Raw genomic sequence first — 14476 nt, 5'->3', positions numbered from 1 at the left:
CACGTCGCTTATTACGTCAAACCAGCCGGAAAGTCCAGCGAACTATGAGGAGCCAAAGTTCATCTCAAGACTGGCTGAGTGTATTGTGGAACGTTATGACTAACATTCAAAGGCAATGTTTCAGGTTTAAGGTACTAATATTATTATGAACTGAAATATGTGTTGATGCAAATTATCTTGCGAACCAGGTGATTTTCTGGGTATAGGACATATAACTTGTCACCGAAACACCTGCAATTATACTGTAGTATACCTGCATGGCTGACTTGTTATGTTGGATGCATTTTGGATGAAAATTATAAATTATTCAATTAGGTTCATTTTCTTTTAAGTACAGCAGTGGCGACTCGTGATATTTTTTGTATGTAGGATATGAGATTGACGACTGATGACCAAGATAGAAACTAATAATAATAATAATAATAATAATAATAATAATAATAATAATGCCGAAAAGACAAAGTATATGATTATGTCTCGTGACGAGAATAGGCTTATTGTACGAAATGTAAATATAAAAATTGGAAATTTATCCTTTGAAGAGGTGGAAAAATTCAAATACCTGGGAGCAACAGTAACAAATATAAATGATACTCGGGAGGAAATTAAACACAGAATAAATATGGGAAATGCCTGCTATTATTCGGTTGAGAAGCTTTTATCATCCAATCTGCTGTCAAAAAATCTGAAAGTTAGAATTTATAAAACAGTTATATTACCGGTTGTTCTTTATAGTTGTGAAACTTGGACTCTCACTTTGAGAGAGGAACATAGGTTAAGGGTGCTTGAGAATAATGTGCTTAAGAAAATATTTAGGGCTAAGAGGGATGAAGTTACAGGAGAATGGAGAAAGTTACATAACACAGAACTGCACGCATTGTATTCTTCACCTGACAGAATTAGGAACATTAAATCCAGACGTTTGAGATGGGCATGGCATGTAGCACGTATGGACGAATCCAGAAATGCATATAGAGTGTTAGTTGGTAGGCCTGAGGGAAAAAAAGACCTTTGGGGAGGCCGAGACGTAGATGGGAAGATAATATTAAAATGTATTTGAGGGAGGTGGGCTATGATGATAGAGACTGGATTAATCTTGCTAAGGATAGGGACCAATAGTGGGCTTATGTGAAGGCGGCAATGAACCTCCGGGTTTCTTAAAAGCCAGTAAGTAAGTAATAATAATAATGTGAATGAAAGTGGTAAGTATAATTGTTGTGGACTATCATGTCCCGCCCTCTTACGGTTGTCATTATATAAGCCATTTTAAATGTTTTCACTTACTTCAAAATTTAATACGGAAGCAATGAACTACATACTTAGACATCTTGATTACACAACTTTTAACACTATATCACTTTGGAAAACGTATTTTATATATTTCACGTGTTAAATTTTCATGTTACTTTGTTAAGATGTTTCGACCTGCTATTGGTCATCTTCAGAACTGATCGTTGCCGGTCTTGGCGCCACACAGGACACAAAACAAAAGGCGCCAAGACCGGCAACGATCAGTTCTGAAGATGACAAATAACACGTCGAAACATTTTAACAAGGTAACATAAAAATTTAACACGTGAGAGATATATAATATGTTTTCCAAAGTACATACTTCCATTGAAATGAACATTATTATGCTACAAAATAATTAAATACATTTCCATAGCAATCATTGCTTTTAAAATTGTATATTGGAAGTACCTGTTTCCAAAAATGAACAAAATATTTAGTTGGCACAGAAACTAGTGGACAAACAAAAATTGGGAAACAATTATGGACACAATAATTCTTGACCGAAATATTAATGAACAAATTTTTTGGTGGACGAAATGTTTGCTGGACCAATTTCCTTGGGAAAAATACCTGTGAACGTGGATAGTGGACAAATTGTCTGACGGACGTACTGCTGAAAGCCTCCGGGCTAATACTCAGTATGATACAGGGACATCATTTTATTTTTACTTCAATTTTTATTGTACCTGAGTTTTTGAATGTACTTCACTCCCACCTCTTCTACTAGTAAACTTCCAACCGTTCACGACACAAGAGCCGAGGGCGCGTGAGCAGTACTGAGTGAGTACAGTACGTTCCAGAAATATGTTCGCGTTTTCCAGTGACGAAAGAGCTTTCAATATTGAATCATATTTTCGCACAGGTACTGTAGTCCGTTTTCCTACGTCGCATCCCGGTTTCCCCCACCTGCTTCTGTTCGCTCCTCTGTAAAGTCTAGTAGCTGGACTATCTTAGCTCTTTTCTGAAAACATTAATTTCTGTTAGGAATTGGACGTCTACGTAATATTACACAAGTGTTTAAAATAACTTAAATAAAAGGGCCTCGTTAAGTAATTAATTGTCACGTGATTTCCCTCCCCCTTTCTACGACCCTGCGACAAAACCACTTGAACGGACAGTAGATAGCATTTCTGAGTGATTTTATCTTTTCGGATCGGGCAGAAGTGAAGATTGAATTTACAGTATGTAAGATACTCTTTTATAGATTAGGTACGGAATTATTTCAACATGAGTTACTCGTACGAAGGACGAAACTGGTAATTGGAATTAGGTACAATAGTCTATAGTGTGATAATATGCACAAAAGAACTGAAGCCTGCATCGAAATGAATGGCCACCATTTTCAAAAATGTGTTTAAATATCCATATTATGATAATTTTCAATTTAACTTCATTCTCTATTTTGTACGCTAATGTGCTGTAACAGTGTAATATACACTGCATAATGAATATGTCCGAATGGATAGCTCAATTCGTGAGTAAAAACACAAAATGTTAATACAGTACTGTATTTTGATTAAACAAAAACCTAATGAAAATGATCAAACTCAAAATTGCGATATTTCCTAGTTTACGTAAATGGATGAACTACTTTTCTTCCCTCCTATACCTACTCCAGTCGTGGAAGGGGTAGCAAACGGTGTTTCCTGTTTCAGTCGTTAATAGAAAGGTATAGCCAGATTAATATTAAAAATGTTAGTAAAAATAAAATGATGTCCCTGTATAAAAATAATCTGGCAGCGTACAGTTTGAGAAAGAAAATAATTTCCTCTCTACTGTAATAAACCATCAGACCTATTTCTCGTTCTTTAGATGATAAAAGTGCAAACTGTTTTAAGTTGTACTATCTCTTCAGCTAACGGTACATCTCACAAATAATTCTTTTGTCGGTAGAGTGTTGTCGAGGTCCGGTGCTTAGGTCAATGATGAGCAATCAGAATGCCTAAAAGAAAAACTGTTGAATGAGAATAGTGTGCAGAAATAAAAAAAGTTTTCGTAAAAATTAATAAACTTCTTTCTGAAGTATTTAATATGGCTAGAATTTTACGTTTAAATGCAGGTGACAACCCTGAAGAGACTGATTTATTGTTTGTGTATTGCGGAAGAGAAGAAAGTTATGGTTGTTCGTAAACACCGTTGACCTATGATCTCGTACAAAATGAAGCACATAAATTCTTCATACAGACGTTGCGAAAACTCTTTTGTACAGGGACATCATTTTATTTTTACTTCAATTTTTATTGTACCTGCGTTTCTGAATGTACTACTTGACTCCCACCCCTTTCACTAATGTCCTTGCTAACGTCAGTCACACAAACTTACGGCAGCTGTTGCTAGCAGTGAAGCAAACAGTAAAAAGTACAGTGTGTTTCAGAAATATGTTGCGTTTTCTATAGAAGAAAGAGCTTATATTATTGAAGTTTATTTTCACACAGGTATGGTGTGTAGCATAACTGAATTTATCTGTGTGGACTGAGCATAAGTGAAGATTAGAGTTACCGAAAGTACGGTGCCCTATAATATGGTACGGCACTTAACAATATTATTTAAACAAGAGTTTTGTTTTACTATTTGTAGGTATAAAGGACTATGATGGAAACTGGAATTACAATGTAACCGAATGTGAACAACAGTTTTTCTTGTTTTTTTCAGCAATTTCCTGATTATATCATTACGGAATATTTTCGTAGAAATGTCATTAATCTGGTAGATAAATTTAAAGCAACAGAGTGTACAGAAAGGAAGAAAAGTGTAAGATGGCCAACAAAGGTGACAGAAGATGCTGTAGAAGATGCTAGACAAAGGATGCAGCGAGGTCGTAATAAGTCGGTCAAGAAGTTAGTTGTAGAAATTTGGGTTTGTTACGGAAGTGCTCACGAAATTCTCAGGAATAAATTAGGTTAGTAATATGCTGAATAAAGTAAGCATTATGTAATGTATATAACCGCCTGAAGACTTGAGTTTGTGAAACAAATTGTTACTATTCTACTGTTTTTTGATAAAATACTGTAAAGTAATGACCAAACTGAAAATCGTAATACTGTATTTCCCTGTAACATAAATGGATACACTACTGTTCTCTCCTCCTATAGCTAGCAAAATGATTTGTTTACATATTGCACTAGCAACACCAAACTCCTGTAACGGAAGGGGGGTAACAGTGTTTCCGAGTATAGCTAGGTTAATGTTAAAAATTTTAGGAAAAATAAAGTGATGTCCGTGTAGTTCAACGATCATTCTACAGGGTGATTCAAATAAGTCACTCCGGGATATCGGAAGTCGAAAGAGCAATAATCATGAAAGATACAGCAGAAAATCCTTATTTTCACAAGTGAACGCCATGTTTTCGTTATAACAGTTCCCCAGCAGCTAACACTACAAGTATGCCATGGCACCAGTGGTGTATTTCTAAGGGTCCTGGCTCTAGCTCTGGAATTTCGGTAGTACCGGTAGTAGTTGTTTCCACATCACGGTCATCGTCATCATCATCATCATACTTACTTACTTACTAATAGTAAAATGAATGAAAAATAGTACTCTGACACCACTAGGGCCCGCCAGACTTGAAATACAACTGTTACGAATGCAAACTTTGAGATTCTCCATATCAGTTCCGCCCAAACTATAGTCCGAGAGCCACATCCGGGCCGTCATGGCTTTTTATACTGCCCGCCCAGTCTTTGGTAATGAAGGAAGAACTTGGGAGAAATGTAAAAACTCGTACTATTCGTAACATGGAACAGTAAGGGCTGGTTCACAATAAATCGAGAAGGGAAAGGACAACGAATTCGAGAACGGAAATACAGTAGAACCTCTATTATCCGTGGTAATGAAGGGGGTGGACTGAACGGTTAATACAGGGACGTCATTTTATTTTTACTAACATTTTTAATATTAACCAGACTATACCTCTGGATCAACGCCGTTTGCTATCCCTTTCCACGACTGGAGTTCGATGATACTGGCGTAATATACAAACAAATCACTTTACTAGGTATAGGAGGGAAGAAAAGTAGTTCATCCATTTACATGAACTAGGAAATATTGCGCTTTTGAGTTTGATAATTTTCATTAGGTTTTTGTTTAATCAAAATACAGCACAGTATTAACAATAAGTGTTTTTACTCACGAACTGAGCTGTCCATGCGGACGTATTCATTATGCAGTGTATATTATACTGTCTACAGCACATTAGCGTACAATATAGAGAATGAAGTTACATTGAAAAATGATCATAATATGGATATTTAAACGCATTTTTTAAAATGGTGGCCGTTCATTTCGATACAGGCTTCAGTTCTAATGTGCATATTATCGCACTATAGACTACTGTACCTAATCCCAATTACCAGTTTCGTCTTTCGTACTAGTAACTCATGTTGAAATAATTCTGTATCTACTGTATAAAAGAGTACCTTACGTACTGTAAATTCAATCTTCACTTCTGTCCGATCCGAAAAGATAAAATTACTCAGACATTCTATTTACTGTCCGTTCAAGTGGTTATGTCGTAGGGTCGTAGAAAGAGAGGAAATCACGTGACAATTACTTAATGAGGCCCTTTTATTTAAGTTATTTTAAACAGTTGTATAATATTACTTAGACGTCCAATTCCTAACAGAAATTAATGTTCTCAGAAAAGAGCTAAGATAGCCCAGCTACTAGCTGGCGAATTAAAGCCGGTGGGGGAAACCGGGATACGACGCCGACGTTGGCAAATGAACGACAGTACCTGTGCGAAAATGATTCAATATTGAAAGCTCTTTCGTCACTGGAAAACGCGAACATATTTTTGGAACGTACTGTTTACTATGACCGTAAGGCTACGATGACTGTATATGCGGTCTTGGATCTGTGTGGAGGACGGTTGAACTTCATTAGTAGAAGGGGTGGGAGTGAAGTACATTCAAAAACTCAGGTACAATAAAAATTGAAGTAAAAATAAAATGATGTCCCTGTAGAAAAGTCGAGTAATCCGTATCATAAAAGATTTTCATAAATTAAGTGCGTAATAATTTTGTTCAACAATTTTGTTATTTCCTTCATGGCCTTGTGTTTAACGTGCTTTGTAGTGGATCAGAAGTTCACTAAAAGTTCGGTTGTCAATGACGACTTCTGAAAACCAAGGGTTGTTGGTTCATTTTCTGTGGAAATAAAAGATCAGTAGAAATCTCAAGTTGGAGATTTGCATACTTTGTACACCTTATCCTTTGTTTTTTTATTAAATCGCTTTCAGTTGCACTCGCCTACTTTGAAGCAACATTAACCAGAGTTTCTCCTTTCTTAATCCTCTCAAATATTTGTAATTTTTTCGATAATTTAACACAATACGTTTTCTTCTGACAATTTTTGGAAGACATTTTGCATAGAAGTAATACATACAGCCACTCGAATAATAACTATATGGTCTGAATGGTACACAGGTTTGTGAAAGTTCTTGGGTAATTTCTTCTATTTTACGAGTAACTATTTCTATTGCAGACAGCGAAGCGCTCCTACTAAGTACGTACGCGTATATACCGTGTATTTTTTTTTATTTTAGTTGGTTATTTAACGACGCTGTATCAACTACTAGGTTATTTAGCTTCGATGATATTGGTGATAGCGAGATGATATTTGACGAGATGAGGCCGAGGATTCGCCATAGATTACCTTGCATTCACATTACGGCTAGGGAAAACCTCGGAAAAACCCAACCAGGTAATCAGCCCAAGCGGGGATCGAACCCGCGCCCGAACGCAACTTCAGACCGGCAGGCAAGCGCCTTAACCGACTGAGCCACGCCGGTGGCTTTATACCGTGTAAGGGTAAAGGTACTTTTGGAAAACTAACTAGAAACATATTGTGCAGTACTTCATATTTTTTCTGCAGCGAAAAAAGCTAGGAAAAAAGGTCGGATAATCCGACAATCGGTTAATAGGGTGACGGATAATCGGTGTTCTACTGTAATCTATACTAATAATAAATCTGTAGCCGAAATTTTTCTGGTAATTTTCGATTTTCCAAAAATAATTGGTCCTAACATATATATTAACCACCCTGAAACCGAAAATCGCTTTTTTGAAATTTTTGTTTGTATGTCTGTCTGTCTGTCTGTATGTATGTTTGTTACCTTTTGACGCGATAATGGCCGAACCGATTTATATGAAAATTGGAATATAAATTAAGTTCGTTGTAACTTAGAATTTAGGCTATATGGCATTCAAAATATTTTATTGAAAAGGGGGGTTATAACGGGGCTTGAATTAATAAATCGAAATATCTCCCTTATTATTAATTTTCATGAAAACTGTGACATAACAAAAGTTTCTTTAAAAATAATTTCCGATAAGTTTTAGTCTATGCAAAACTTTGATAGGACTGATATTTAATGAGATAAATGAGTTTTAAAATTACAATAACAACGCCATCTTAAGGTTCTGAAATGAAATAAAAACAAATGACTTCATCTATAAGAGGCCTTGGACAACAACAAACGAAAGCTATTTAACATAGCCTACAGAGAATGTTTCTGTGTTTGTATGAAGTAATATCGAAAGCTAATTAACCATTTTTATAATTAATTATTATTTCACCATTGGAAAGTGTAGTTTCTCTGTATGGACATAATGCTATAATGTTATTACAGTAACTTCTGAGTGAATTGAGGACAGGTAAGATTAAAATTGCGCATTAATTATTTAAATTAAGTAACATATGAAAGGATTTATCCTTCTATGAAACACGAATGTTCCCTGGATCAAATGTCTTATTTTAATTATGTACCCTAATTACTTTATATTTATTTCTAACGGGTGCAGCGGAGCGCACGGGTACGGCTAGTGTTAAAATAAATGTATTTAAATGTGTGCATTCAGAATGTTTAATTGTGAATGCTCACATTTAAATACATTTATCTTAACAATATTTCCGTTCTCGTTCCCGTTGTCGTTTCCGTCCTCGGTTTATTGTGAACCAGGCTTAAGCTGGAGAATGAACTAACAGTTCATCATTCGCGGAGACTTATTTTCACTATACTACTGTAAGTGCACATGCTCTCACCTATGACTTCCAGGCGCGCGCTGGCCTCGACCCGGCCCACCTCGTTCTCCAGCGTGACGCGGTAGAAGCCCGCGTCCTCCACCGTCACCTCGGATATCTCGAGGATGCGCAGGTCGTCGCGCTCCGACAGGGTGAGGCGGGCGCTGGGCGTCACCAGGATGCCGTCCTTGTCCCACGTGACCCAGGGCGTGGGGTGGCCCGCGATGGCGCACTGGAAGCGCACGGTCTCGCCCTCCTCCGCCACGCGGTTGTGCGGCACGGCGTAGAACTTGGGCGCGGCCGCCTTCAGCCTGCGCGGCGCCCGACTCTCCGTTATGAACCTGGACGGCGTGCTCTCGCGGTCCCGCTGTCCTGCAAGCCACACACATTGCTTAGATTAAATCCGTGGCGCGACAGCCCATGGAGGGCCAAGCAGGCTGCTGGCCTCACGTCCACATGCTTCAACAGAGGTGAATGATCATTAGAAAGCGGAATTTAGGCAAAAACCTACAGAGGTGTGAAAATTATTAGAATAATCTCAATTTTAAAGGTTTTTTAATAGTTCCTTCACAAATATTAATTGAATTGATGAATATTGGTATATATTACTATACTGATGTAGGATATATTTACTACTAACAATGCCGGAAAGCATTGTTGTACATTGGTATTTTTCTTATTTTACAATTGAAGGGTACACGGGAATAACGATCAAGGTCCATTTTACAAAATTTCGAGAAAAACGAATTTTAAAGTTTAAGCACTTAATACTTTGTTATGTGTGCATTTAATAGAAATTGACGTAGTGGAATGTCAAGAACGATGAATTGTTATTACTAGCTAGACCACATGATAGTACTTCTTTTCCACTATAAGATAGCATTATTAACTCAATTTCGATTTTTGATGGACCTTAATCGTTTTTCCCGTGTACCCTTCAATTGTTATGGGAATTCAGAAATTATTATATTATGTTGGCGGAATTGGAAACATCAAAAATTTAATGCACAAAACAGATGTATACGTTCATTTGAACCTTCACAACAATGTAAACGCAAAGAACAATTTGTTTAAAGCATTTCTTAATTAATTTTTTATGTTTCCAATTCCGCCAACATAATATAATAATTTCTGAATTCCCATAACAATTGTAAAATAAGAAAAATACCAATGTACAACAATGCTTTCCGGCATTGTTAGTAGTAAATATATCCTACATCAGTATAGTAATATTATATACCAATATTCATCAATTCAATGAATATTTGTGAAGGAACTATTAAAAAACATTTAAAATTAAGATTATTCTAATAATTTTCACACCTCTGTAATTCTTTCCTTGAACATACAGGCTTGAGATTTAATATTTACGTTTTTCATGGAGACATAGGTATTAAATAAAGGGGTTTTGTAGTGCCTAAAAGTCCACACCTGTGAAGTAACGGTTAGCGCGTCTGGCCGCGAAACCAGGTGGCCCGGGTTCGATTCCCGGTCGGGACAAGTTACCTTGTTGAGGTTTTTCCGGGGTTTTCCCTCAACCCAATATGAGCAAATGCTGGGTAACTTTCGGTGCTGGACCCCCGACTCATTTCACCGGCATTATCACCTTCATCTCATTCAGACGCTAAATAATCTAAGATGTTGATAAAGCGTCGTAAAATAACCTATTAGAATATAGTCCCTAAAATGCCTATTTCGACGTTAGTGCCTATTTTTAAGTTTTTAAAATGTTTGCATCATTTTTCGTAACTGTTCACTATTTTTCTTAACATCCTGTACAGTTTACATTCCAAGACGGATAACAATAACTTCATCCTAGAAGTCAAGAACACAATACAGAAGTACCCCTGGGCCACTCCTTCTCATTCTTGTAATCTTTCAATCCTAAAATTCCAACTTTCAGTCGGCCAGGGTAGCGTAGTCGGTATAGCACTGGCCTTCTGTGCTCGATCCCGGCCCAGGTCGGCCCAGGTCAAAGGCATTTAAGTGTGCTTAAATGCGACAGGCTCATGTCAGTAGATTTATTGTCATGTAAAAGAACTTCTGCGGGACAAATTATTATTATTATTATTATTATTATTATTATTATTATTATTATTATTATATCCTCCTCTGTCTGCCAGCAATTTAACACAAACTCGCTGGATTGTACCCGAATAAGCATTCTCTTACATTCCAGGACAGATAACAACCTCTTCCTTTTTTTCTCACCATTTATAAGTACAGCAGTGAGCGACACAATAGCCACAATAGGTGCTGATCATCTACTGTGAAGTAAACTATAGAAATGTGACTGGTGAATGAAAAACACTCTTATACTAGTGACATTATTTAACAAAAAACCTATTTTTTATTTTATAGAGCCTAAATAAAGGAGTTTAAGAGCCTATTTTAGGCGCCTAAAATACCACTTTTTAGAACCTAAAATTCCGCTCTCTAATGATCATTCAATAATAAAGGCGGTATCATGTTGTTAGCATGCCGTTATAGCTGGTTTTCATAACCAGATGTCGCTACCTATCGTAGCCCCCCCCCCATTTTCATCATGATGCTGAGTGGGCACCGGTCTTATACACTGGCCGAAATGTCATGAGAAAATTCCTGCCTCATCACAATTCGAATCAGCGAGCGTTCAGTATCTCGAGTCGTAGGTATAATTTTTTTTTACTTGGTTATTTAGCGACGCTGTATCAACTACTAGATTATTTAGCGTCGATAGAATTGGTGATAGCAAAATGGAATTTGGCGAGATGAGGCCGAGGATTTGCCCGACATTCGTCTTACGGTTAGGTAAAACCTCGGAAAAAAAAAAACCAAGCAGGTAATGAGCCCAAGCGGGAATCGAACCCACTTCTGATCGGCAGGCAAGCGCCTTAGCCGATTGAGATACGCCGGTGACTCCCTAGGCATAATTTGTTTGGAACATGATTTTCTTTCAAAATTTCAAATAACCTTTCTTCTATTAACTTTATCAAAAGCCTTTCTAAAATCGATAAAAGCCAAATGTGTCTCTTTATTAAACTCTCTTTGTTTTTCTGTTATCATTTTTAGAGTAAAGTACGTTAAAATAGATAAATCTGATAAATAATAATAATAATAATAATAATAATAATAATAATAATAATAATAATAATAGCACCGGCGTTCGGGCGCGGGTTCGATTCCCGCTTGGGCTGACTACCTGGTTGGGTTTTTCCGAGGTTTTCCCCAACCGTAAGGCAAATTTCGGGTAATCTTTGGCGAATCCTCGGCCTCATCTCGCCAAATACCATCACGCGATCACCAATCCCATCGACGCTAAATAACCTCGTAGTTGATACAGCGTCGTTAAAGACCAAGTGTAATAATAATAATAATAATAATAATAATAGCACCGGCGTTCGGGCGCGGGTTCGATTCCCGCTTGGGCTGACTACCTGGTTGGATTTTTTCCGAGGTTTTCCCCAACCGTAAGGCAAATTTCAGGTAATCTATGGCGAATCCTCGGCCTCATCTCGCCAAATACCATCACGCGATCACCAATCCCATCGACGCTAAATAACCTCGTAGTTGATACAGCGTCGTTAAAAACCAAGTGTAATAATAATAATAATAATAATAATAATAATAATAATGATGATAATAATAATAGCACCGGCGTTCGGGCGCGGGTTCGATTCCCGCTTGGGCTGACTACCTGGTTGGATTTTTTCTGAGGTTTTCCCCAACCGTAAGGCAAATTTCAGGTAATCTATGGCGAATCCTCGGCCTCATCTCGCCAAATACCATCACGCGATCACCAATCCCATCGACGCTAAATAACCTCGTAGTTGATACAGCGTCGTTAAAAACCAAGTGTAATAATAATAATAATAATAATAATAATAATAATAATAATAATAATAGCACAACAAATTATTGGGTGCGCTCGGGCACCAAGGGCCCATATAAGGCGCAATTCACACAGAGAAGACGTAGACAGGACGTGGCTCGGACGTCGGGCGGAAACACGACGCGGATACGACGTGAGTAAAGCATACTGAAAAGTCAAAAACCCTTGCGACACTTGCGCGTCGCACAGCTTTCGTAATGTCTTCTTCAGACGCTGAGGATGCCCTGGCTCTCGTACAACTGGCTTAAAAAAAAAAAAAAAAACAGATAGGATATTGTGTGCACCCTTAGTAGTTGAAGAAAAGGAAGAATGTGTGCCATATCTTATTTATTTAATTTATTTTATTTGGAAGGGTTCGAATCCCAGTCGGGGCAAGTTACCTGGTTGAGTTTTTTTCCGGGGTTTTCCCTCAACCCAATACAAGCAAATGCTGGGTCACTTTCGGTGCTGGACCCCGGTCTCATTTCACCGGCATTATCACCTTCAATATCATTCAGACACTAAATAACCTGAAATGTTGATACAGCGTCGTAAAATAACCTAATAAAATAAAAAAAATAAAATATATCATATTACACCATCTCTTCACAAAATTGAATATCAAATTCAAAATTGCCGCGAATTTTCTTTTGCAGTCAGACGCCACGTGTCACTTTAAAGGGCCACTCGTGACTCGAAAGAGGCGAAGCGCTGACTTCGAAGTGGCGTGCCCCCAACCCGTCATCTCTGTGTGCTTTGATACATTTGTTTACATGGGAGAGACTCGAAAAGTCATCATGTCTCCGCCCCATGTCCGAGTCACGTCTTCTCTGTGTGAATTGCGCCTAAGTTTCCGCCACTGAATAGCGACGTTCGCCGGAAGGAGCGATGTACACCAGCATTCATGAGCATTCCACGTTAAGAAAAAAGCACTAGTTTTATGGGCCTTGCCTAATATATTGTACAAGCTCTCTGGTAGGTAGGCGTTTCTATAGCAACTGGTCATTTGATGGAATAGGCCCATATGCTCAATGTTTTTTTCTTAATGAGAAATCCTCGTGCTTCAAATTGACATCACCATGGCAACGGACGCTGGCGATGTTCATCTTTCGAACAGCGCCTTAAAAAACCGAAGCTTCAGTAAACTTCATGGCTGTCACCACTTGAAACTTAGACAAGGCAACTATAAGGTTCTGTTATGTTGAAGGTTGACGTGATCTGACTCCAGAAATGTGCGTCCAGAGCGATTCTCGAGAAAGTTCCGATCGGCGCTGAGTCACTGCAGAGAGCTTATCAAGGAAAGCGAAGTGACTCACTGCCCTTCACCTGCGTGACGTCACAGCACCGCGGATCAGAGGTTGTCCTGCATCTGGAAGTGTCCGCGACCCTGTGCCAACGGCGTTCATTGTTCCTTTTGTCAGACTGCCAATAGGATACTCAGTGGTTTTACGTAAACAGATTTGAATCTATTTACATCACATGTTTGTGTGTCTGCGGTTAAATAGCCTCAAAACTCTATAAAACCCCCCACAAATACTGAATATATAACAACAATAAAATAAAAGTGAAATTAGACACATTTTTCGCCAGATTTATCAATCAACTAAGGAGTTAGACAGGCATATTCCTTGTCTCCTATATTATTTAACATGTTAATGAAATTATATCTGAGTGGAAGCAGGAAAATGATATAAAAGGAATAAAGATCACAACAAACAAAGAAATTCAGACAATTCCTTTTGCAGATGATCAACTGATAGTAGCAGAATCGGAAGACAATTTACAAAAATCTGTTCACAAATTGAAATTAATTACAGCCAAATATGGTTTGAATATCTGTAGCAGCAAACAAAAACAATTGCTTTGAAGAAAGACATCGAGTTACAAGAAAAACAGTAATAAACAACAACTTAATGGAACAAATAAATAACTTCAAATACTTGGGGTGCTGAATTTCCTGTGAAATGAAGTAGATAATAACACCAAAATTACAGAATTTCTCAAAATTACTGTAATAATTATTAATAAAGTCCTAAAAACCTATCAAGTTAAAAAATTACACAGTTATATGGCTGTGAAACTTGGCCTTTCATAAAGAAAGATAAATCCCGCATTAGATGAAATTCCTGAGAAGAACAGCGTCAGATTGTCTTTAAGAACTGAGCTTCTATACGTGATTTTGTGCAAACAGATCAAGGATCTATTGAGATTTTTCCTGGAGTTTCTCCATGTACGCCTCATGAGTAGTCGTCTTCTCTGCCTTTAAAGTGATGCATTTTGCATAGATTCCAGGCGTTTCCCTGGTTCTATATA

The 14476-nt window shown here is 37.7% G+C and overlaps 1 protein-coding gene across 5 annotated transcripts in view; it reads right to left on the bottom strand.

The window, feature by feature from the left end:
• Positions 1 to 14476, bottom strand: part of LOC138702989 (titin homolog) — a 914774-nt gene that overhangs the window by 180067 nt on the left and 720231 nt on the right. For all 5 annotated transcript variants that reach the window (XM_069830459.1, XM_069830463.1, XM_069830460.1 and 2 more), the window contains one exon: positions 8335 to 8685. In XM_069830459.1, coding sequence (XP_069686560.1) covers positions 8335 to 8685 — 351 coding nt within the window. The remainder of the gene's footprint in view (positions 1 to 8334; positions 8686 to 14476) is intronic.

This window comes from Periplaneta americana, chromosome 7, assembly GCF_040183065.1.
Source record: "Periplaneta americana isolate PAMFEO1 chromosome 7, P.americana_PAMFEO1_priV1, whole genome shotgun sequence".
Lineage (NCBI taxonomy): Eukaryota > Metazoa > Arthropoda > Insecta > Blattodea > Blattidae > Periplaneta > Periplaneta americana.
This window is presented reverse-complemented; position numbering and strand designations above follow the sequence as displayed.